General features: G+C 44.9%; 1 protein-coding gene across 2 annotated transcripts in view; it reads right to left on the reverse strand.

Annotated features, from left to right (window-relative positions):
• Positions 1 to 22,124, reverse strand: part of ECE1 (endothelin converting enzyme 1) — a 126,518-nt gene extending 104,394 nt beyond the window's left edge. Inside the window, exon 1 of one of the 2 annotated variants that reach the window (XM_029579304.1) lies at positions 22,019 to 22,124. In XM_029579304.1, the coding sequence (XP_029435164.1) occupies positions 22,019 to 22,105 (87 nt within the window). In that variant the 5' untranslated portion in view covers positions 22,106 to 22,124. Of the gene's footprint in view, positions 1 to 16,850; positions 16,999 to 22,018 lie in introns of those variants that run through there. The other variant, XM_029579305.1, reaches the window with a different exon arrangement.
• Positions 22,125 to 25,255: the final 3,131 nt, after the last annotated feature.

A 25,255-nucleotide genomic window follows, 5' to 3' on the forward strand; every position in this document is an offset into this window, starting at 1 on the left:
GGGATCTCAGCTTCTAGCTGTTATGACCCCTGTGATAAGGGACAATGGCAGGAACACAGTCCTGGGGGGGTGGGGGAGGGAGAACAGGACACCGTGTTGCTAGTCATGGTACAGGATGCAAAAGTTAATGCCCCATTAGAGCAAAGCATGATAAAGCAAATAATGGAAAAAGCACTCAAGGCTAGTAACAAGCATCTTGGGGAAAGGATGGAGGTCCTGCATGGGGTAGCATAAAAAAAAAAAGCTATGAGGCTGAGCCATTTGGGGTAACGTGCCTAGTTATGTGCTTTGGAGCATTTAGAGTTAGAGAGGTTGTACCTAATGTTCCCTCAAATTCTGAGACTACAGGCACAAAAATTCTTACTGTGCAGTTTTATAAGCAAAGTTCAGGTCTGCGCACCATGAGCCAGTGTAATGCAAATATTGGGATTTCTTGTGTGCACGCAAAGTCCAGGACCTGTGAGTATGCACACGGCTTTGAGGGAACAGTGGTTTGTGCTAGAAACTATGATCTGGAGCTAGCAGATGTGCAGACTAGGTAGAGGTGTGGCTGTGCTCTTATCAGAGATAGGACAAAATATTATGCCCAGTTCAGGCTGGGGAGGTCCAATTTTAAACACAAGGATGGGACCAGCTCCATAAAGCTGCTTTGGGATAGGAAGCAGGGACCCAAGGGTTATGAGTGGGGCCACATCACTAGCCAAGGATTTGGGTCTGGAATTAGGCAGAAGCAACAAATCAGATGCAAGAGTTTTGTGAGGGGTGAGCAATGCTGGAAATGAACATTTCATCTTAGATGAAATTATCTTTTTGGGGCAAAGGACAGCTTTGGCCAAAAAATGGTTGTCATAGGTCATGCCCTTTTAGATGGGGCAAGGAAGAGCATGATGGGATCAGGTGGAGAGGAATAGAAGAGGAACAAGCTAATTCCTTGGCAGGAGGCTAGGGAGCACCCTAGCCTGATACTAATCAGAGATTATGGGGTAATTTGGTTTCACAAAAAGCAATCAACTTAAGAGGAAGCAAGGGGCCAAGAGGAATGGAGAAAGGTGGGAACGTGAAAACGTAATGAGTAGCTATGCGAGGGCCAGATACAGCATGGGGAAAATATCCCAGTGAGAAGGTTTATTTAGGAGGGGTGGGAGCTGCTTAGCAGAGATGGCTTTGGACATTTTAGACTTAGATTTTCAGATGGCAATTGACGCTTACAAAAATCCTTATCATTTGTTAATGGGGCACCTGGGCTGGTGGTGGGTATTAGTGTTTAGTACAGTACATTGCAGACAGCCCCCCCCCCCCCGTAGGAAAACTGGATATAAGGCAAGAATAAATAACCCAGGGCGATGGCAGTCTAGCATAGGGAGTGGGTGGAGGCACCGCGCGGCTGTCCCATCCCTGAACAGTACGGCTCCATGAAGGGAGAAGAGGTGGATATAAATAATGGTGGGAAAGGTGGTGCTGATAACAAAAGAGAAGACTCCTGGGCGGCGAGTGCTGCTTTAGCACAGGTTCGGGGGTTTTGCTTAGACAATACTTTAGTTTATTGAAAGCTGTGGCCTACATCTTCCACTGTTTGGGTTCTGTTGCCGGATCAGAGTTAATGAGTCAGGTTACATAGAACAAAACAAAACAAAAAGCTTTGCCCCAGTGCTTATGGGGGGAGGGAGGATGAGTGGTGCGGCAGCATGCCTGGGGTTATGACCACAAACTAGAGACATACAAGACGAGCCGGACTCCAGCCAGATCCCCTCCTCTCTGCAAACAGGAGGTAGTGGCCAATTTGGGAGCAAAACAAGCTTCTCTTTGCTCTGCAGAAACTGCTCCACCTCTCCCCTCTGAATCAGGGATGGATAGGGGCTCTTCTTTGTTCTGTCTGTGCTCTGGGATCACACCCTTCCTCTCCAGGCAGCCTGTAGCACAAGGGGAGGACTGAAGCAGAAAGCAGAGGGCAGGCTTCTGGCTCTGGTCAGAGTCCTGCCTAGTTGCTACAGCTATAAAGCTGTTGCCAGTCTGCCCATCGGAAGAAACGGCACTGCATGCTATGTTTAAGTTTAAGGCTGTGGCAGTTTTCATCTGATCAAGGTACAATTCTGAAATTGAAAGAAGGGAGTCGTCATTGGGAAAAGGGAAGGAAGTGGGGGAGGGGGGGTGGGGAGGAGTAACCGTGAGAAAGGTACAGCAGGTCCCAGTTAAGAGCAAAGGAAGCTTGGTTCAGGATCAGCTTCTCCATTTGCCAAGAGAGGTATATGCAGCTCTGCTCTTCTGCCAGAAAGGGGAGGGAGGCAGGAGTGCAGAAGAGATAAGAGTCAAAAAGTCACACAAAGTATGAGAACTGTGCCAGAGGACGAGCCTATAGGACAGCATGCGTCAGTGGAAACTGAGGGCCAGTTTAGGAGCATGGAGGAGGGAAGAACAGTTTCAAGTATGTAAGAAGCAAGAAAAAAGTTACAGCAACACCAGGGCCCCTGGCAGAAATCAGGAAGGATGTGATACAGAGGACGTTCAGAACCTCCATTTTTACAAAGAACTTGCCATACTGGGTCAGACCAAAGGTCCATCAAGCCCTGTATCTCGTTTCCAACAGTGGCCAATCCAGGATACAGATACCTGGCAGGATCCCAAGGGGTATTCCAGAGTTAATTATTCATAGAGTAAAAAAAAAAAAAAAAAAAGATTGCTTAGTTTTAAGCCTATCACCTAGTAAACTTCATTGCATGTCCCCTAATTTTTTGGAAAAAAAAAAGTAAACCACCAATTGTTTACTCGTTCCACTCCACTACTTTATAGACTATCATATCCCCCCTCAGCCGTCTCTTCTCCAAGCTGAACAGCCCTAACCTCTTTAGCCTTTCCTCATAGGGGAGCTGTTCCATCCCCTTTATCATCTTGCTTGCCCTTCTCTGTACCTTTTCTAGTTCTGCTATATCTTTGAGATGTGTTGACCAGAACTGCACACAAAACTCAGATGAGGTTGCACCATGGAGAGATACACAGGCATTATGATATTCTGTTTTATTCTCCATTCCTTTCCTAATTCCTAGCATTTGATTTGCTTTCTTAGCCACCACTGCACTCTGAGCAAAACATGTCAACATATTTTCAGCCATGACACCTCGATCCTCCCCCCGAGTGGCGACTCCTAATGTGCAACCTTGCATTTTGTAGCTATAATTTGGGTTACTCTTCCCGGAGTGCATCACTTTGCACGCCCAGTCTCCCTGTTTTGCAAGGTCCTCCTCTCAATCCTTTTGAATAACTGTGTCATCAGCAAATTTGATCGCCTGTTTCCATTTCCAGGTCATTTATAAATATATTAAAAAGCAGTGGTCCCAGAACAGATCTCTGGGGCTCTCCACTATTCACCTCTCTCTATTGGGAAAATTTACCCTTTAGCCCTACACTTGGGCAATGAAATAAGATGCACAAAACAGGTGTTCGTATTGAGCCCCTGTTTTCCTAACGGGAATGCAGCCACATCCTCGTGCGCTTGATGCAGTATTTAAATAAGGAGATCAGTGAAGCCTAAAGAGGGTGCAGTAAGGGAGAAATGTGTGTTTCTGGTACTCAAAGGAGTTTATTGCATCAGGCATTCATAGATGCAACGGGTGCTCAATACGAGCATCTGTTTTGATCAAGCTTCTTTTTGGTTATTTTGCCAAGGTGTGAATTCTCAGGCACCCATTGCTATGGGCATCTACGTTGTGGGCTGCTTTTTCATCAAATCAATGCACATCTCTCTCCACCGCAAGGAGTAAATTCAAGAGTAAGGATGACATTTAATCGCAACACAATGTGCCCTTGACTGTGAAGTAACCTTTATACCACCTCTGAAGCTGGAGGTAAATTCCCCACATTAAAAAGTGTGCATTGGGTGCCCAGCCTTCGGGTGTGCTTTTCTGCATTTGGCAGTAATAGTTAGTGTCTTCATCCACATGGCATTTACATGCATGTGGCACTATCAGATAAGCGTGTTAGGACATCTCCTTATTGCAGCGAATGCCATTATTGCACACCTGAAACATCCAATTTCAAGTAAAGCTGGGCACACCTTATGTCATCGGCCTGTCTTACAACCTTTTAACCAGTTCTCAATCCCATATAGGACACTATCCCTGTCCCATGACTAAATTTACTTAGTAATGATGGCAGAAAGACTGGATGCTTATGGTACTACCTGCCGAGCCATACAAGATACCCCCATGTTTCTCTGAAAGGTAGCAACTGCTGCTCGATGCAGTTACCCCCAAGCTTTATGAGAAGGGTAATATTTACAATCAAACCCACAAAGTTACTGCAACCTTTTTACTGGGGGGGGGCCCTTAATTCAGAGAGAGTGCTGCTTGACATTTTGCACTGTGCTGGGGAAGCACACACCAGCCAGCACAACTTCAGATGCTGAGCAGAAGTAGGAAAAAGAAAAAAATGGTTAGGTGGAGATTGGGGAGGAGACGGGAAAAGGAGGAAGGTCAGTTAGGAGGATAGGGAAGTTCCCTGCCAGTCTGTTCCTTTACTGGAGCAGACTGGGAGGGAACTGGGCAGAGCCCGATCACTGCATTTTTTTTTTTTTTTTTTTTTTTTTTTAAAGATACCCCCCCCCCCTCGCACAGATATAAAATCAGCGCGTCCCTTCAAACTCTTACCCCCAAGTCTCCCATCTTATATTTTTCCAGACTTGTAGCAATTGTATACAGACATTTCAAAGTATGTTTATTGTTTGCATTAGCCACCTGCTTATTGGTGGACAAGGGGTGAACTGGAATCTTTCTGCTCTTTACTAAAGGCACCAGGTCTATTTTTATTATTTATTGCAACCTCTCCTGGGATGCCCTAAATTCCCTCTTCTCTTGGCATCCTTCAAAGATACATCATTCTAAACCATGCGTTCCTGAATGACCATCAGCTTCACCCCATCTAGTTTAAAAGCTGTGTGCTCTCCTTTTTAAAGGTGAGTGCCAGCAGCCTGGATCCACTCTGGTTAGAGTAGAGCTCCTCCTTCCCCAAAGGTGATGCCCAGTTCCTAACAAACCTCAAACACTCTTCCCTGCACCATCCTCTCATCCACGCATTTGAGACTCTGGAGCTCTGCACATTGCAGTGCTCCGAGAGTGACTGTAGAGAGATATGCATTCTTAGGTGGCTCCTGGTTTGTGGACTGCTTTGCCAAAAAAAGCCAGATTAACTGAGGATTAATTTCAGAGAATTTGGCTGAGCCATCCCTGGGATAAATACTGTACTGATTTTTATTTTATTTGTTTTATGACATTGGTGTGTGTGTTTTGCCTTTGACCAAGCTTGTGTTTTTAATTTTATATTCATGGTTTAATGTTGCTTTTATGATTTCTGTTCTTCACCTCAAATCATTTGGAAAAGCAAATAATTTGAAGTAATACAAAATGTTTAAACATGACAGGAAGAAGAGGAAACATGAGCAATATTAGCCAAGTAGTGATACATTAAGCTCTGATGTGAGCAAGCAGCAGCTAGTAAGATGGACAGAAGCCAGAGACCATGTCTCGTGATTAACATAGGAACAGTTTGCCAGAGTCAGACTGAGGATCCATCGAATCCAATATCTTGTTTCCAACTGTGTCACAAGGACCTGGTAGTATTCCAAACAGTAAATAGATCAAGCTGCTATTGTGCAGGGACAAGCAGTGTATTCCCCAGGCCTGCTCCGTTGACACTTTATGGACTTCTCCAGGAGCTTGTCCAAATGTTTAGAAAGCTCAGATCAGTGAAGGGCCATGTCAATTAACGTGCAATTCAGAAAGAATGGAATAGGTCCAGGATATCAGCTGATAATCTTAAGAATGGGATGGGACACGCACCAGCAGGGGCAAGGGGCAGTTACCAAAAGAAATGCAGTAGCACAGGGATAAGCCAAGCACACTATGGAAGTCGTACAGCGAGCACCACTTCCTTCCAGCTTCCAGGCACATGGAATTCACAGCCTCACCTTCTGAGCCACGCAAGGTTATGGTTTTCAAAGGGGATTTGCCAGGGTCAATTTTCCGGGCTGAAAGTTATCCCCTTTCCACCCCAGCAGTTAAGTACATTTTATTTATTTATTTAGCAGTTTTTTATACCGACCCTCATAGTAGATAACCATATCGGATCGGTTTACATTTTAACAAAGGGTAAAACTGAAGTAACAGTTCTGGTAAATAATAGATAACAAAGGAAAAGGAATAAGTCAAAGTTACAATCAACAAGGTATGGAAAACTTGGAGGCTTAAGGACAAGCTGGAAGGAAGATAGAGGCAGGAAGAATAAATATAACATGATACAAATAATTTAACGGGTTAGAGCATATGCTTTAACCAGGAAATGCCAGTGTCCATTGTTCAGGAGGAAGTGTGTCAAAGTCCTTGTAAGAAGTGAGGCTCAAACTAGTGATTATCCGGTGGATCTGGGAAGGCTTGGTGAAAGAGCCACGTCTTTAGTCTTTTTCTGAAGGTTAAGAGGCAGGGTTCCAATCTGAGATTTGCTGGGATATTGTTCCAGATAGCTGGGCCTGCAATTGAAAAAGCTCTGTTTTTGGTCGTAGAGAGGCGAGTGGCTTTAGTAGGGGGAAATTTCAGAGTGCCTTTGTGGATATCTCTCGTTGGTCTGTTAGAGGAGTGGAGTTTGAAAGGGATACCCAGGTCGAGTTGGAGTTGCTGATGGATGGTTTTGTGTATTAGGGTAATAGATTTGTACAGGATTCTGAAATTTACTGGTAACCAATAGGGATATGAATCGTTTTAGGACGATTAAAATTATCGTCCGATAATTTTAATACCGTCTTAAACCGTTATGGAACACAATACAATAGAGATTCTAACGATTTATCGTTATAAATCGTTAGAATCGTGAGCCGGCACACTAAAACCCCCTAAAACCCACCCCCGACCCTTTAAATTAAATCCCCCACCCTCCCGAACCCCCCCCAAATGAGTTAAATAACCTGCGGGTCCAGCGGCGGTCCGGAACGGGCTCCTGCTCCTCAATCTTGTTGTCTTCAGCCGGCGCCATTTTCCAAAATGGCGGCGAAAAATGGCGGCGGCCATAGACGAACACGATTGGACGGCAGGAGGTCCTTCCGGCCCCCCGCTGGACTTTTGGCAAGTCTCGTGGGGGTCAGGAGGCCCCCCACAAGCTGGCCAAAAGTTCCTGGAGGTCCAGCGGGGGTCAGGGAGCGATTTCCCGCCGCGAATCGTTTTCGTACGGAAAATGGCGCCGGCAGATCGACTGCAGGAGGTCGTTCAGCGAGGGTTCCGGCGCCTCGCTGAACGACCTCCTGCAGTCGATCTCCTGCCGGCGCCATTTTCCGTACGAAAACGATTCGCGGCGGGAAATCGCTCCCTGACCCCCGCTGGACCTCCAGGAACTTTTGGCCAGCTTGTGGGGGGCCTCCTGACCCCCACGAGACTTGCCAAAAGTCCAGCGGGGGTCCGGAAGGACCTCCTGCCGTCCAATCGTGTTCGTCTATGGCCGCCGCCATTTTTCGCCGCCATTTTGGAAAATGGCGCCGGCTGAAGACAACAAGATTGAGGAGCAGGAGCCCGTTCCGGACCGCTGCCGTTCCGGACCGCCGCTGGACCCGCAGGTTATTTAACTCATTTGGGGGGGGGGTTCGGGAGGGTGGGGGATTTAATTTAAAGGGTCGGGGGTGGGTTTTAGGGGGTTTTAGTGTGCCGGTTTTGCGATTTTTCACGATTTTTCACGATATTTTACCCCCCCAAACGGCAACAATACGATTCCCTCCCCCTCCCAGCCGAAATCGATCGTTAAGACGATAGAGGACACGATTCACATCCCTAGTAACCAATGTAGGTTTCTGAGGACGGGGGAGATGTGTTCACCGCGGCTGGAGTTGGTCAGCAGTCTCGCTGCCGCATTTTGTATCATCTGCAGTGGTTTGGTGGTAGATTTAGGGAGGCCTAGAAAGAGGGCACTGCAGTAATCTATTTTGGCGAACAGAAGAGCCTGGAGGACTGTAATCTATTTTGGCGAACAGAAGAGCCTGGAGGACTGTCCTGAAGTACATGCGACATTTAACATCTTTCCATGGTGTTTCCATTTTTAAATCCCCCAGATAGTTTGTAGTAAAGCACAATCGAGTCCCTAGGTAGAATGCTGACCCCTCCCCCCCCAAAAAAAATAATGTAAGCTTTTCACTACACAAGGAGTTTCCTTTTGCACCCACAGGTTGACAAGCTAAAAAAAAAAATAAAACCCCTGCAATCTCCCTGCAGGGTTTGGAAGTTGCCCCCTATAGAACTGGGAGGGTCAAAATGAGGCCGATCAGATTTGCTGGCTCCGAGCCTCATGGGCCCACTCAGCATATTAAGCCTTGTAGTAATGGGCTGGGCCGGGCCCATACTGCCAGGTGTGTACAAGAGGTCCCCAAATCCCTCCACCATTAGAAGACAGGCCGATGCAATATCAGCACGCAAAAAAATAAAGATGGGCGCTCACAGTCTAGCAACTGCTTTCCTAATGCGCATCCATCCACCTCCTCCGAGCGCGAGACACAGTAGGCTACTTAGCTGCGGCGTTAAAATGGAGGCGCTAGGGGGAAATTGTGCATTCCTGGCACCTTCTTGGCATCAGGCACCCAGGAGAAGTGGCCGTGCCCAGGTCAGGAAGATGGACACTCCTACAAGGAGCGGCCGTTTCCCTAATCTGACTGCTGCTTTCTGTGGTTCCTCTGACTTAATATCATCGTGATATGAAGGCGGAAGAACCACAGAAAAGCAGTATTTTCTGTTCAGGTTTTGGGGCACCTCAAGATCTGCCAACTCCAGGGTAGGCGTGGTAATCTGTGGTTTGGTCACAACACAGGGCAGAGTTTCCTCTAGCTGCCAGAGTTTCCCTTATGGAAAAAAAAAAAAAAAGCATACAGCTCAATATCCAAGAGTGATAGCAAACCATCTGTTAAGAGTCAGAATCCTGCAGTAGCTCCAAGAAAAAAAGCTGCTCCAATATGGTGCAGAAGTGGTCAGATCCTTTTACAATGGGGACAGGAGGGAGCCTTTTAGTGACTCGATCTACTGGAGTAACAGGCGCTTTCCATCCAGTGCTATCCACAGAAGGGAGTCTCATCTGCCCTCCTCCTCCCCCCTTTCTGCAAAGCATCGGTCAACATTTAAATTATGCAAGGAAATCCTGTCATGAGACAGCAGCATTAAATGACTGGCCAAGAGGAGAGATCGGGTCCCTCCGCTTCCCAAGCAGGGCTGCGTTTACCCACGGGCAGTGCCATAAGCACACACAGCTCTATCCTGATGACTACTGACCAGTAGAGATAGAGCCTGCAGGCCAAATAGGGTTTTGGGTCATGGGAGTGGGGGGAGGTATTTTTTAGGGCTGTTTTTTTCTTCTACACTAAAAATGCCCTTGACCATATGCATTTCAAATGAAACACATGTCCCTTTTGGCCACTGCCCAGAATCTTAGCCAACAGAACAGCCCTCTGCCTCATCCCAGTCAATATGCAAGGAACAGGGGAGGGAGGAGGCTAGCCTGAAATCAGAGCAGATAGCATCCCCTCTGCTTCCTAATGCAGCCCCCTCCCCAGGGTGAAGATGAAGTGGACAGAGCAAAGAAGAATTAAGTTTGCATATTTCTGTTTAAGTAATGGTTACTTCTGTATTTGGTGAGGGTCTGATCTGCTCGTGTGTGGTTTCTGTATCAGTTCAAGTCCTCTCTCAATAGGAGGTGTGTGTGTGTGTTATAGGCCACAGTAGAATATTTACAGAGCTACCTTTTCATCAGTAGGGTTGTTGCTGGGAGTTAGTAAACTTGTCCTACCAAAACAGCACAATCTGGGTTCTGAGTGAAGTTTTGCAGGGTTTTGTGTTACTTCAGAGTATCTGGTAATGGAAGGAGTTTGCCGTGGTTACTAACGCAACAACTAAGTTTTAGTTTATGGTTATTAAAGGGGGTGGACATACCAGTTCTCAGATTACCTTCAACCCATACAATATGGATTTCTTTTAAACTTAAATTGAAACCTTTGAATTCTTTTGCAGTCTACCACCAAAAATCAGAAGACATTCACATTATACACACATACATAAAGTTTAATATTTACAAGTATAATGCTCAATTGTGTTCCTGCAGGATTGTTATAAGTTGCAGAGGTTAATCATCAAGTCTTAGAAGGGTATTTGGACCAATGGGCCAGGTAGAGAGGGGTACAAGGCTGAATATTCTGCCAGGGTGTTTAATACCTTTGCATCAGCCCTGTCCATGGCACAAGCCCCCCCCCCCCCCCCCAAACACTGTGCTTGCACCAGCCCATATGGAAGGTGGCAGTGGTGTGTAGCTACCTTGTCAACCAGAGAATAGGTAAGGTGCAGCATCAGATTGATGGGGGGGGGGGGGGGAGGAATGGAAATAAAAAGGGCCTCCATCTACAGGAATCTGCTCAAGGCCCTTGTTTTTAATATGGCCCTGTTACCATGTCAAGTTCTCTTCTGGTTCTTTTCAACCACATTCAAGTGCAAGACATTCTAGACAAAATGGCTGTCATCACAAAATTTAGTTACTAGAATTATGTTGGCTGCATGGATGTTTCTAAAATCCTGTAACAAAAGCCCACCAAGGTGTTAAGAGTAAAACGGTGTGCCTGGGACATTTACAGAGGGCAATGATGAAGGCAAGGTGAGGAGATGGCCCAAAGAGAGGGTCCCTCAAAAGATATTGTTGGCCAAGGATTCTATATGCTGACCATTGCTTTGTTACTATGAGAGATCCTGCTCAGATGAAAAGTGGGGGGAGGAGCAGAATGTATTCCCCACCAAGCCCTACACTCACTGTTCTTGCTGATGAGATGATACAGTGCTTTGTGCCTGCGACTGTTCATATCCTGCTTTATCTGTCTCAGCCAGCTGCTTCCCTTCTGAAGCTGCCAGTCGATAGAGCAAGTGGACTGTCTTGAGATGGCCAGACTTTAAACACCTCAATAAAATTAAGATGCAGACTGAAGTCCAGCAGCGAGTTGGGGGCTACCGCATGCCACGTGAATGATTATCTACCTGTTGGGGAGAGGTTGGATGTGTGCACCTGGTGCAAAGAGCTCCTGGCTCTCAGAACAAGTACGATCCCTGGTGGTCAAGTATGGAAGATAGAAGTATATAGAAGAGACATGCAGGGACATAGTACAACAGTCAGAGCTCCAGTCAAGCAGCCCTTGTGCTGCTTTGGAGGAGCAAATTCATCTGGCAGAGACCATTATCTTGCTGTGGCAGAAGCAGTCTAGCAGCTAGGACCTGCCTCCAGTATTTTTATATTTTTGCACAGAGGACACCGTCTCCAGGACCACGTGCTCAGGAGGTAAAGGTTAGGATGGCTATTATAGTGGGCAATTTGATCATTTGGAATGTAGATAGCTGGGTGGCTGGCAAGCATGAGGATCACTTGATAACCTGCCCCCAAAGGTGGCAGACCTCATGCACCACCTAGATAATATTTTAGCATACTGGGGAAGAGTTGGCTTTTGTGGTACATGTGGGTAGCAATGACATAGCAATGTGCAGGTGGTTAAGTTTAGGCTCTAGGTAAGAAAAATCCAGAGCCTCCATTCTCAGAAATGCTCCGTGTCACATGCAGGACCCCAGAGGCAGGCAGAGCTCTGTTCTCTATGCATTGAGACGATGGTGTAGAAAAGAAGGTTCTAGATTTATTAGGAACGGGGGCAGGATAAGTTACACCTTAACCAGAGTAGAACCAGACTGCTTGGTGCTAACTTAAAAAGGATCTAGAACTGCTTTTAAACTAGATCATGGGGGAGAAGCAGACAATCACTCAGACGTGCATGGTTTGGAGGGATGTATCTTCCAAAGATACTTATTCTAAAACTTTTTTTGTGTATTTCAGTAGAGATAGTGTTTAAGGCTGAAGTAACCCAGACAAAAACAAGACATCAGAATGTGATTGATTCTGAACAGCCTGTATCATTTACTAACAAGCAAATGAAAGTACAAACAGTTTAAAACGTCTATGTTATACAGTTTGCTCCACAACATGCTGTAAATGGAGAATCTAGTGATTAGACACTTGTGAGACCTTTTGCCTTCACATGGTTTAAATTACATTCAAATGGCCTCCATGTCTTATTTTGGTGCTGAGAACATAGCTCAGGTTGAATTTGGGCCCCCTGGTGCCTTTCTACCTGAGATGTAGAGATATTTTATGTTTTTGGCGGGAGGGGGTGCAGTTGGGATGGATGTTAGGTATGAGAGGTGGATGTGGATTGGGAGGATTAAATAAATATTTTACATGTTAAGCATTTCTACCTGTTTGCTTTTGGGGTGCATCAGAAATAGTGTACTCTAAATACTGCATCTTATTTATTGTGCTTAATAAATAGCTTAAACATCTGTAGTTTGAACAGTAAGAATGGCAAGTTAGACTGTATGGCATTATAAGGATATAGACATAGGTGGGGGGAGGATAACCAAGGGGACACCAATACCATGATATAAATTATATCAATGTGAACGGGCAAATCAAATTGGTGGAGGGATGGCACTATACATAAACGATGGAATAGAATCAAGTATGAAAAATCCTGCAGGAAACTAGAGGCACTGTGGAACCCCTATGGATTGAAATTTCCTATGTGAGTACAGGAGTGGGGATATACTACCAGCCACTTGGCCAAAATAAAGATTGAAATGTGAGCTAAAAAAATGCAAATAAATTTGGAAACAGGAAGTTTCAATTACCCCAGTGTTGCCTGAGTCAGTGTCACATTGGGACATACTAGAGATTATTTTTAGATGTCAAATGACTGCTTCATGGAGCAGTGCGTCCTAGAGCCAACAAGAAGGCCACCTACTTTAGACTGAGTCCTCAGTGGGACACATGACCTGGTATGAGGTATTACTGTGGTGAGGCCACTAAGCAATAGCAATCATATCAATCAAGTTTGACATAATCACTGATGGAAGGACAAAGTAAAAACTAGTGCAATAGCAAATAAAAAGGGAGACTAAGGAAGTTAATTAGCAAAAAACTAAAATGGAGCAGTTGAGAGTTACGTGAAGTGGGGACATTGTTTCACCCTCATCGCATGACTCATTCCAGAGTCTGTTGAAGAGTGTCCATCTCCTATGCATGGAAACCTTTGACATATTTGAATGTTTTAGCATCTCTCCATTTTGCCTTTCCTCTAGGTTATACAAGTTTAGATCTTTAAGTCTATCCCCATATGCTTTAGAACAAAGACCACTGACCATTTTAGTAGCCTCCCTCAGGACTGACTCCATCCTGTTTATATCCTTTTGAGGGTGCAGTCTCCAGAACTGCACACTGCATTCCAAGTGAGGTCTCAGCAGGGACCTATACAGGGCCAATATCACCTCCCTTTTTCTGTCACCCATTCCTCTCCCTATGCCAGCAAGCATCTTTCTGGCTTTTGCCATTGCTTTAGTCACTTGTTCGGCCAACTTAAGATCAGATACTGTCACTGCCAGATCCTGCTGTTTCGTGCTTAGAAGAATTTCTCCTCTAATACTGTCTCTTGGGTTTTTGCATCCTAAATGCATTGGTTGTTTTTTGCATTAAACCTTAGACCATACCTCATGTTTTCCACATAATCTTGGCTGCCCACCCTCTTGTTGGTTTTGGTATCAGCAACCCCCTCCCCCCCCCCCCCAACAAAACAAAAACACAATGTTGCATATGAAAGTGTTGAAAAGAACTGGTCCAAGGACTGATCCGAGACATCACTAGCAACATCCCCCTCCTCACAGAAAACTCCATTTACTAACCTTTGTCACCTCCCACTCAGCCAGTTTTAAGATTCACAGCAGGTCCCATAACAAGGGTGTTCAATTTAGCTTTCCTATACAGAACCATGTCCAAAGTCTTACTGAACTCCAAGTACACTACCTAGTACCTTTCCATGATCTAGCTCTCTGGTCACCCATCAAATTCAACAATTCATACGACAAAATTTAACTTGGGTAAAACCCTGAAACATTCTTTAATGAAGGAGACTGAGCAACTAAAACAAATCTCTGATGTTTGAGGATGTAATAGATCAGATTGACAAACTAAAAAAGTAACAAATCACCTGGCCTTGATGGATCCACCTCAGAGTTCTAAGATCTAAACTATGAAATTACTAACCTGTTACTAGTAAGCTGCAACCTCATTTAAAACTGCCTTGATACATAGACTGGAAGGTGACCAATGTGATGTTAATTTTAAGGGCAGCTCCAGGGGTATACAGGAAACTATAGACATCAGTGCTGGATAAAATGGAGAAAATCTTAAAAGCACTGGCCATGTTGCTTAATGGCAAAGAGTCAACATGGTTTTATCAAGGGGTAAATCCTGTCTTACCAGTCTTAAAACATTTTTGAAGGTGTAAACCTGGAGATAAAGGTGAGTGGGTTGATACAGTATAGCTGATATAATATATCCCAGCATTTGACAAAGTCCCCCATGAGAGATGTCTTAGGAAATTAGAAAGTCATGGGATAGGAGACTTACTGTGGATTTATAACTGGTTAAAAGGCTGAAAACAGTAGGACTAAATGGTCCATTTTCCAAATGGAGAGATAGTTAGTGGAGTACCACAGGGATCATTACTGGGACCTGTGCTGTTTAACATTCATAAATGATCTAGAAAAAGTAGCAAGTTTACTTACAGGCAGATACAGAAAAACACGTGGGAGAGCTGGCGAGCGCCTGCTCTCCTGGCGAGTGGGCAGGCCACTCTCCTGGGTGCACGATTCAGGAGGGTGGCCTATGCAAGTTAGGGCCCGCGGTAAAAGGAGGCGCTAGGGACACTAGCGCGTCCCTAGTGCCTCCTTTTTGACAGGAGTGGCGGCTGTCAGCGGGTTTGACAGCCGACGCTCCATTTTGCCGGCGTCTGTTCTCAAACCCGCTGACAGCCATGGGTTCAGAAAAGGACACTGGTATAATTGAGCATCCATCTTCTGACCCACGGGCCGATTTTTTATTTTTAATTATCACTTTTTTTTCTTCTTTTGGGGCCTCCAACTTAATATCGCTATTATATTAAGTCCGGTGTACAGAAAAGCAGTTTCTGCTTTTCTGCACACTTCCCCGGCGCTGACAGAAATTAACACCAGCCTTTGGGTAGGTGTTAATTTCTGAAAGTAAAATGTGCGGCTTGGCTGAAGATTTTACTTTCTGTATCGCGTGGGAATAACTAATAGTGCCCGCAACATGCATTTGCATGTTGCGGGCACTATTAGTTTCCGGGGGGGGGGGGGGGGGGGTTGGACATGTGTTTGACGCACTATTACCCCTTACTGTATAAGGGGTAAAGTTAGCACGTTCAAACCCGGGCTAACTGCACTATTTCCTTACAGGCCGATACAGTAGAGTGCGCTCTACTGTATCGGCCTGTAAGGGAATAGCCACTGCTATTAATTGCATCAGTAGCATGGGATCTTCTTAGTGTTTGGGTAATTGCCAGGTTCTTGTGCCCTGGTTTGGCCTCTGTTGGAAACAGGATGCTGGACTTGTTGGACCCTTGGTCTGACCCAGCATGGCAATTTAAGTTCTTATGAAGCAATCAAATTTGCAGATAAAAATTATTCAAGCTGTTAAAAAGGCGGGAGTGTGTGTGGTACTGCAGAAGGACTTTGAGAGACTAGGAGACTAGGTAACTGAATGGCAGATTAAACTTAATCTGCCAAAGGCAAAGTGATGCACATAGGAAAAAAATAATCTCAACTACAGATACATGAAGCTGTGTCTTATATTGGCAGTCACTACCCAGGAAAAGTGATCCTTGTGAACAATACATTGAAATCCTCAGTTCAGTGTGCAGAAGCAGTCAAAAATGGAAATAGAATGTTAGGAATGATCAGAAAAGCAATGGAGACTAGAACAGAATATATGTCTCCTCTGTATGAAACCATGGTACAATTACACCTCAAGAACAGTGTGCGGTTCTGGTCACTCCATCTCGAGACAGACATAACAGAACTAGAAAAGGTGCAGAGGATGGCAACAAAAGTGATAAAGGGCATGGAAAATCTCTATGACAAAGCTATGCAGGCCAGGGCTCTTCAGCCTGCAAAAGAGACAGCCGAGAGGGGACATGATAGTTTATAAAAATATAAAAGGGGGGATTATTTACCCTGTCAAATACTAAAAACAAGGGGACACTCCATGAAAATTCTAAGATTTAAAACAGACCATAGGAAATGCTTTCAGTCAGCACCATATCAAGCTGTGGGATCCACTGCCAGAGGACATCAAGGTGGCTAGCATGGTGCATGGGGGGGTTTAAAAGGTTTGACAAGTTCCTGGTGGAAATGTTCATAACACATTAGCAGCTAAGTAGACTAAAGTGTAGCTATCCCTGGAACAAATAAGAAATTAGAATGTCCGTTTTTCTAACCTGACCACCATCAAAACTTCATGTCTCTGCTTTCTGTGGTTCCTCTGGCTTAGTCACCATGATATTAAGTCTGAGGAGCCCCAGAAGAGCAATATTTTCTGCTTTTCTATTCAACTTTTGGGGATCCTCAGCTCTGGGGCTAGTGTTACATTTTGAGGATTAAAGCATGTGAGTCAGATGCCTGGTTATTTATGGGTTTTTTTTAAGATCAGGGTTAATAACTAATAGCCTCAACATGGCGTTTACATGTGATGAGTTATATTAGCTATGCCCTGGTTTGGACACATTTTGGATGTGCTGATCCCCTTATCGCATCAGGGGTTATGGACATGCTTCCAAAACGCACGTCCAACCGTGGGTTAACCTATGCCCTAGCCTGAGCGCACGGTATTGCACTGACCCGTAGGAATGAGGAAGGGTTCCCGGGAAGCCACCAATTCTGGCAACCTTACCTGCTAAGAATAACCCCTACCTCTGAAAGCCACTGTGATCCATTTATGCCACATAGATGGTACTTGTTTAAGGACATTAAATCAGCTTCTAACAGGGCCATTGCAGATCACTTGGCCAGTTACAGTGAAAGCAGAGTGCCACTATAATGTCCCAGACTATCATTTCAGTCGATGATCGATGTCAATCATAGCCTCTGGGCTGCTACACCAAAACACTTAGCTGCAAAGAAAATAATTTAAAGAATGGCATTTAGACAATGCATCTTGGAAACCTATTTAACAGCTGCTCAAATAAAAGGCCCTGGGGAACATTAGCTTACAGAAGCAGGTACCGGGATGCTGGCATCCTGGTAGGCTATGGCAGAGAGGCAAGGGGGGGATGTGAACAGAGCATCACTCTAGTAACACATGGGACAAAAAAAACTGGGAACAGCCTGAACTCCCTGGGAGGGCAAAGTGTGTCGGACCTTTTTCTGCAGAATTTAACCTTTTACCAGTGCAGCATATGCAGACTGTCGAAATGCTGTTTTTAATCACAATCCCAGGACTGACCGCGTCTTCTCTCAGAGAGGCCCTCCCGCCTTGGCCTAAAGCAGCAAGCTGAAGACATCTGTCCTGGGGCTGCAGGTCTTCGAGAATTTTTGTTTACTCTGGCTGACTAGCAGCCCGTCATGTTTACATGTTGGCAGCAGGACCTGCTTCTCGGTTTCCGACTTGACTTAAACTATTTTCAACAAAGCGCTTTTATCATACATTTTTATGATTTTTGTAATGTTTCCAGAGGTCACAAGTCAAATAGTTTTTAGTATCTCAAGTAGGATTCTAGTATTAGAGATTTAATTGTGGCCATACAAGTTTTATTTTCCCCTAAGATCCATTTTGCTTTAGTGCAAAATGTTAATCCACATGAATATGTAGATAATAAGCTGTAGCTGTCTCTATTAACTAAATTTAATCCATCTGTGACTACCTGTTAAGCTTGCCAGATATGTTTTAGTGCAATAAAAAAAAAAGTCACCTAAAGGTATGTGGTATGTGGAAATTTATTAAATAAACTGCTTCTTAGTACATCTTTGACTAAGGTGATAATAGTGAAATGAGACTTGCTACAGAATTGAAACAGATTTTGTTTTTAACCAGCAGGAAGTCTTGCAAGACCTTTTGTATCTTAAGATAAAGATCACTGGGCGACTGTTCCAATTAATACAACTATTTTGCTTGCCACGTCCTGCAGGGTGACAGGTCCCAAAAAGTCTTGGGGAGTAAAACAGGATGTGCAGCCCTGGACCCAACATCCATCACTGGCCTGGAGCAGTGACAGGAACAAGGGGGCTTAACCCCCCACCCCCATAGCTTACCTCGTCTGGCTTTACTCTCCCTACTCCACTATTTAAAGTTTAGGATGTATTGCTGTGCCCTCCAACGTTCAGGGCAGGTTACAATAAAACCATAATAAAATGAACAGAAGCTTGGACAAAAATGTGGTTAATACATACAAACAAGACCTGAATAAAGATGAGGTGAGAGAAGGTATGTATTGTTAGCAATGCAAGGGTCTGGAAGGTGATTTATGGGTTTCCCTCTGTGCTTATAGTAAGTTTCCAGAATTCCTTCCAGATCAGAAGGAAAAAAAAAAAAAAGAGAGGCAACTAATTTAAGCATTATATCCTTCCAAGGATGTATAGAAGAGACTCTGGAGACTTCGATTTTACATTTTACACCCCTTCTAGGTCTCCATAACCATTCTAAGTCAATCTCCATAAAAATGAGAAAAAATCCACACACAAACCCAAAGTAAACAGCCATGACAATAAGAATGAAGACCCTCCAAATAACCAGGGACTACAATTTGTTCCCACTCCTTACCTGAACTCCATCTCACAGCTGTTGGGAGAAAGGACTCAGATCAACCTGCCCCTTTCCCATATGCCTGTGATCAAACTTTGTTACAATGTTTCTCTCAGAAGATTTATTGGCAGGCGGCACTCTAGTAAAAGTCATTAATCATAAGAAGTTACTTTACAGGAGAACCTGGACAGCTCAGTACTACACCCTCTGTTTTCCTTCCAGCAGGGCCACTAGACCTGCACAGCCATTTACAAAAAGCAAATTGATAATGAATTAGCTGCATTATCCCCTGCCACAACCATGCAGCTGTCTACAGAGCACTTCAGTGCACTTTTCTTAACCACGTCAGGCCGTGCAAGGAACTCACCAAGGGCAACGAGGTTAGAATACAAGGTACAGAGTCACATCTACCCCACCCAGCCAGGGCTGATGCCACAAGAGCATGTAGTATCCAGGAGGGAAGATATCCTTCAAAATTATGATACTGTACTGGCAACAAGGTGTTTTTTTTAATGTTACAGTCTTCCTTGCCTGATTTATAGTTTTCACAGCTGCAGAGCTATGTGTTAATGCTTTCCAAAGGTCCTTCAACCAAGCTGCTCTGAATATGATAAAAAGGCAGATAAGTGGGTACTGTTGCTACTGAGCAGATCCTCATCAACCCCAGGCATGCAACACCACCACATGTCATGCATGGTTTCTTTCCACAGTGAACAGAAATGGAATTTTAAAGTAGAAAAACAGAGTGCATGGCTATAATAGTACACACCATTTAAAAAGACCAGAAGAGAAAAAAAACCACCACAACATTTGCCATACTGGATCAGACCAAAGGTCCATCAAGCCCAATACCCCATTTCCAACAGTGGCCAATCCAGGACATGAGAACCTAGAAGGATCCAAAAAGCATGATGGATTCCATGCTGCTTATCCCAAACTTCACCTTAATGATGATTTATGGAATTTTCTTTCAGGAAAATAACCAAACCTTTAAGCTCAGGTACACTAACAGCTTTCACCACATCCTCAGGCAATGAATTCCAGAGTTTCATTATGCATTGATTAAAAAAATATTTACTCTATTTGTCTTAAATATATTACCTAGTAACTTCACTGTGTTCCCTAGTCTTTATACTTTTGAAAGAGTAAACAACTTATCCATGTTTATTTGTTCCATGCACTCAATTTGTAGAACCTCTGTCATATCTCCTCTCAGCTGTGTTCTCCAAACTGAAGAGTCCTAACCTCTTTAGCCTCTCTTCATAGGGCAATTGTTCCATCCCCTTTATTATATTGGTCACCCTTCTCTGTACTTTCTAAATTCTGCTATGTCTAGAACAGTACACAACTCTCAAGGTGTGGTCACACCATGGCACGATATAGAGGCATGATATTCTATTTTATCCTCCATTCCTTGCCTAATAATTTCTAGTATTCTATTTGATTCTTTGGCCTCCACCACACAAGGACAAACAATCATTTTAAAACTACTTATTACTGCTGGGTTCAAAAAGCACACACATTTAGGATCGTTATTTTGGGTGATATACATAACACTTATGTACATATGGACCAGCTCAGTGCTAATGGTCATGGGTTCCATTTGCTGGGACAGCCAGAGCTGGAGCTACTGCAGAGACTGCATACAAAACGTGGGGGAGGGGAAGATTGGTCATCATCCAGTAGTGCCATTTAGTGGCTAGATTTAAGGCTCGTGACTGCTGGGTGCCCTGGTGCATGGCCCCCAGCAGTGGATTATCAGTACAATCACTGGACTAAAATAAGGTGGGAGGGGAATCCCCAGATGGTTGTGAATGACAGCTCCTGGCACCAGATCCCAGCCTTGATTGTGACTAAGCTGAAAATCCAGAGGAGCAGGAGGAAGCTACCCCCTCAAAAGGCTGTATATAGATATACATGTTTCTTGTATTATGGGTTATTTGCAGAATACAAATGCATTTTCCAGTTAATGGTCACTGTATTCAACACTTGACAACAGAAGTGCCATGATGGGTCAGAGCAAACGTCCACCCAGCTGTCTGAGGCAGTGGCCAAACAGGATCCACAGAAGTACCTGGAAGCACTCCCAAGGTGTGGATCCATTTCTTGTTGCCACACTAGAGGGCAAGTGATTGCTTTCCCATCAAGTCTACCTAGCTAACGGTTTACCAACTTTTCCTTCCAGTAACTTGTCCAAATTCCCTTTTAAACCCTGCTATGCTAAATGATTTGTCCACACTCTCTGGCAACAGATTTTACAGTTTAATTACTGCTGAGTTGGGGGGGGGGGGGGGGAGTCTCCCGTTGGTTTTAAATCCACTACCAGGTCATTAACGATGACAGCGGTGTCTTCTAGTCCTTGTAGTACTTGGAGGAATAAATAATCCTTCCTTACTTATCCAGAACACACAAACAACTAGGCAATGACAGAACTTGCATGCGAAATGGCACCCTCCCTCCCCCAGGTGCAATGGTTTCACAGAATATTTTAAAGCTCTTCATAATAACGGATGATGTAAACACCAAAAAAAAAAAATCGCTGAGCCAAGAACTGTCACAATCCCAAAAGGGAGGTTAAAAAAAAAAAAAGGCAGCAGACTAGGGAATAAGAAAACTGAGCGAGGGAGACGCCCTGGCAAACTCGGGCATCAGAGCACCCGGGAAGATGAGATCCCAGGAGAGGAGACAGGACAGCAGCCTCACACCCCCCACGCCCCTGTGCTGGAAAAGGCTCGGCGAGCAGCTGCAGGGCAGGACTCGGCTCCCAGCACTTCCAGGAAACGGGGGGAGTCCCCGGCCCTCGCCTGCCAGCTGAGGGAAACAGGACAGAGCGGGGGCAGAATGAATCCTCGCCCGCCCCACTCGGAGCCATAAAAAGGCCCGCGCGCTAAGGGGAACCTCAGGAGGGGGCCGGCCCGGGGGCCGTGCGGAGGATCCGGGGGGGGGGGGGGGGCCGCAGATATAAGATGGAGAAAGGACGCCCGTCCCATAACCCAACGGAGACGGGTCCGATTGAGCTGGAAGTGCAAAAGGAGAGAGAGGAACTTGCCAGCCCCCACTCCCCCGTGAAGCAACGTAAACCTCGCAACCACAGAACCTCCAAGAGGGAAGTGCAAACTCCCCCCCCCCCCCCGGGCCCCAAACCTTGCATAATGACCTAACCAGAAGTCACTTAACCAGCCAGGTCGCCCCAAGCAAAGCGAGCCCGGGGGCGAGCACTCAGCATTGCCCCTGGGCCGCCCCCCCGGGAGGGTTTCACGCAGGCGGTGCCCTCCCCTCCTCCCTGGGGGGGGGGGCTTTACCCCCGTCACGGGGCAGGTTTCCCACGCCGTGCACTTACTGTTTCCTTCCTCTTCCCCAGCCAAGCTGCAACTCTTGCGAGCGAGCGCAGGGCAGCGCGGCTTAAATCTCCTCCTCTGACGACCATCTCCGGCCACCTATCGGCAGGCGGGCGAGGGCAGTACCTGGAGGGGGGGCAGCCAATCGCAGAGCCGGAAGGCTGGACTTCCTCGCGGGCAGCCATTAACCCTTCGCGGCATGGCTTTGGTGGGGGGGGTCCTGCCCACCTTCGGGAGTCCTGGGGGTGGGGGCGAGGACGGTGGGTTTGCCGACTTCCGTGATGCCAAGCGTGAAAGTCAGATACCCCTAAGTAAATAAAACGTTTTTGGTGGGAATAACGCCCCCTAACAAACATGCCCGAGTAACATTTAGAAGAGTTTCTTTTCAATGACATTTCTAGCTGCCAAAAAAAAAAGAAGATGCATGTTATTGTCTAAATGACAGATAAAGTGGCCCCTGTCACTGACCCAGGGGGTTCATCAGTGGTGGAATCAATGTCCCTGCATAAAGTTACTGTCCTCGGCTCAGAGGAGCGATTAGGAAGTAATTTTTAAGGCAAAAAAAGAGAAGCTATTACTCAACAAAATACAATTTAATACTGATGCTATGGGTGGAGACTTTTAATTGTATATATTTCGAAAGAGAATTCACTTCAAATGTCTGTGTGGGCAACAGCTGGCTGCATCTTGAATATCTTAATTTATTTGAAGTTTTGGTTTCATAAGAATTCTTTTTATAGGAGATCTAAACATATTCCGAATCCCTGATGCGATGTGTAAAAAGTGTCCTTGTGTACTGGAACATATATAGGAGTCCGTGCACAGGGTCAGAGACCCAGCCATATATTTACTGCGTTGTATTAATTAATTCTGTCTTTCTAGTGCCTCTTTGGTGAGCCTCCTGGTAGTTTGCCATGAAATGGGACTGGCTCAGATATTCTGCCTGCAGTCCCCAGAGAGAGAGGGTGGTATATGTTCACATGGTCTTCTATAAATAAGTTTATGAAAATTTGAAGAGAGGGGAAAAAGTTTCTGAAACCTTGTCATTAATATTACATAAAAATAGCACTGACCCCTTTTTGTTATTTCATTTTTATGTTAAAACAACAAGAAACAGATTTGTGAAAAGATTTGTGCTTAGACATCAAATTCCTCAGTATATATTATTGCAGTTTCTTAAAATCGTTAGTACAGCTTCAGAAGAATACGACTGTCGTTCTGAATATTCTTACCCCTAGGCTAGCATTCCTTCACAGGACCCCAGAGACCACACCTAACAGAGGGCAGAAGTGAGTCATTTTCTTTTCATGATATTAAGGCTCTCTGAAGATCCAGGGGGAGGGAATTACTTTCTAGTAGGCCCTGAATATGGTTCAGTAGCAGTATTTAAGCATTGAAGTCTCTTGTATACAGCAGTAATAATCACACTGGAAGCAGTTGGTGGTTTCCAACTTAACCTTTACTGATTAAAGATGGAAAGTTGATGAAAATATTAAGTTACAAGTTCTTGTTATTTACAATCCATTTTACAAGCTTCAGATTTGCTAATAAAGTTGTGACTTTCAGCTTCCAGTTAATGAATTCTGTTACCGATGTCAATTGATTATTTCTCATTCCTGATCCATTCCAATAAATGGGGCGGTTTTAGAATTTCATGGATAGGACAATCTTTACCCAATTTAAGTGCACTTATAGTCCCATTTTTCATACCTTAGTCCGTTTGTTCAGTTATCCTCCTTACTTCTCCTGTTGCTTCAAGGTCTTGATGATGAAGATGCAGGTTACACTGGATGGGTGCCACGGATCTTCTTCTGCCCAGGCAGGAACCCAGATCTGTTCCTCCACCCCGGGCTCTATGGTTGCGAGGCACCACTTCTCTTAGCGGAAGTGCACTGAGCCCCTGGGCTGGAGGGTACTCAGGCAGGTAGTAGGTAAAGGGAAAGGAAGGATGGAAAAAACGTCCTTCCCAGAAAATAGAAAAGACCCCAAAAAAACATGTTAAGGTTAGGCAAAGGCACCCTTTCTACTTTTCCATACCCAGACCTATTCCTTAGAGGTCCAACTGTCTTTTCCTATGAAAAGTAAACAAAACAGGAAGCATGGTGACATGCTGCCCCACACCCTAAGATGGTGGCATGGGTTTATATCAGGGATGGGCAATTCTAGTCCTTAAGGGCTGCACGCTAGTTGGGTTTTCAGGATATCCCTAATGAATATGCATGAGAGATTTGCACGCACTCTGCCTCAGTTGTATGCAAATCTATTTCATGCATATTCATTAGGGATATCCTGAACACCAGACTGGTTTATGGCCCTCGATGACCGGAATTGCCCACCTTTGGTTTATATACCATTTCCAGTCTCCCACATGGGGGAGCTGAAGCCCACATTTTGGATATACAAATTGGATACAGTACAATCTCGTGGTTAAAATGTAGAAATTGACTGGTACTCTTTGATTTAAACATAGTTGGACCTTATATATGGATATAAGGCGTGGTTATGTTTGACATATGGAAGGAGTTCATTGGTCTGCTTCTTTTTGAAATAACATTGGCGTCTGCCTGTTTCGGTTTGTATTTGCGTTGCTGACAAGATGACAACTTCATGCGACACCCCCTGATGCAGGAAACCTGATGATTTCTGAAACACAAGCCGTGTCAGGGTGTTTTGTGTGACAACTAAAGCTAAATTTGGATTCTTGTTATTGAATTTTAAATTGCAAGAAAAATGTAAAAAAAAAATTTAGAGACCAATGATTACACAAAAGGCATAGCAAAGAATTGCTGAAAGCTTTTCAGGCAAAATGTATGCCTGTTTCTATGATGGTCTCTTTAAAAGCAGCACAGTGAATAGATTTATATCTGAGAAGAATTACTGTGTGATGTTATATTTCTTGATTTCATTGTTTGATGGGGAATGGTGATGTTTCTGTTTTTATGTTGTTGTATTGCTTACAGGGTCTGGCTTGTTATTGTGTCAGTTTTAAAAGTTTGGATTGCTGGAGGGCGCTGGGCTTTTTTCAGTGGGTAAGGGGGGCAGGACAGAGACTGAGGCTGACTGAAAGTGTGAGAAATAAGGCTGTGAGAGTGAGAGTGAGTGAAACAGACAGAGGGTATGAGAACAATAAAGAATGAGGAGGAGGCAGCACAGTCCTTGTTCACACAGGGGCAGCAAAATAGTCCTGAAGCCACACTGGCTCCTTTCCTCGTCATCAGTCCTGGGGCTACAGCCCCTCT

This window comes from Rhinatrema bivittatum, chromosome 15 (genome assembly GCF_901001135.1).
Source record: "Rhinatrema bivittatum chromosome 15, aRhiBiv1.1, whole genome shotgun sequence".
NCBI lineage: Eukaryota > Metazoa > Chordata > Amphibia > Gymnophiona > Rhinatrematidae > Rhinatrema > Rhinatrema bivittatum.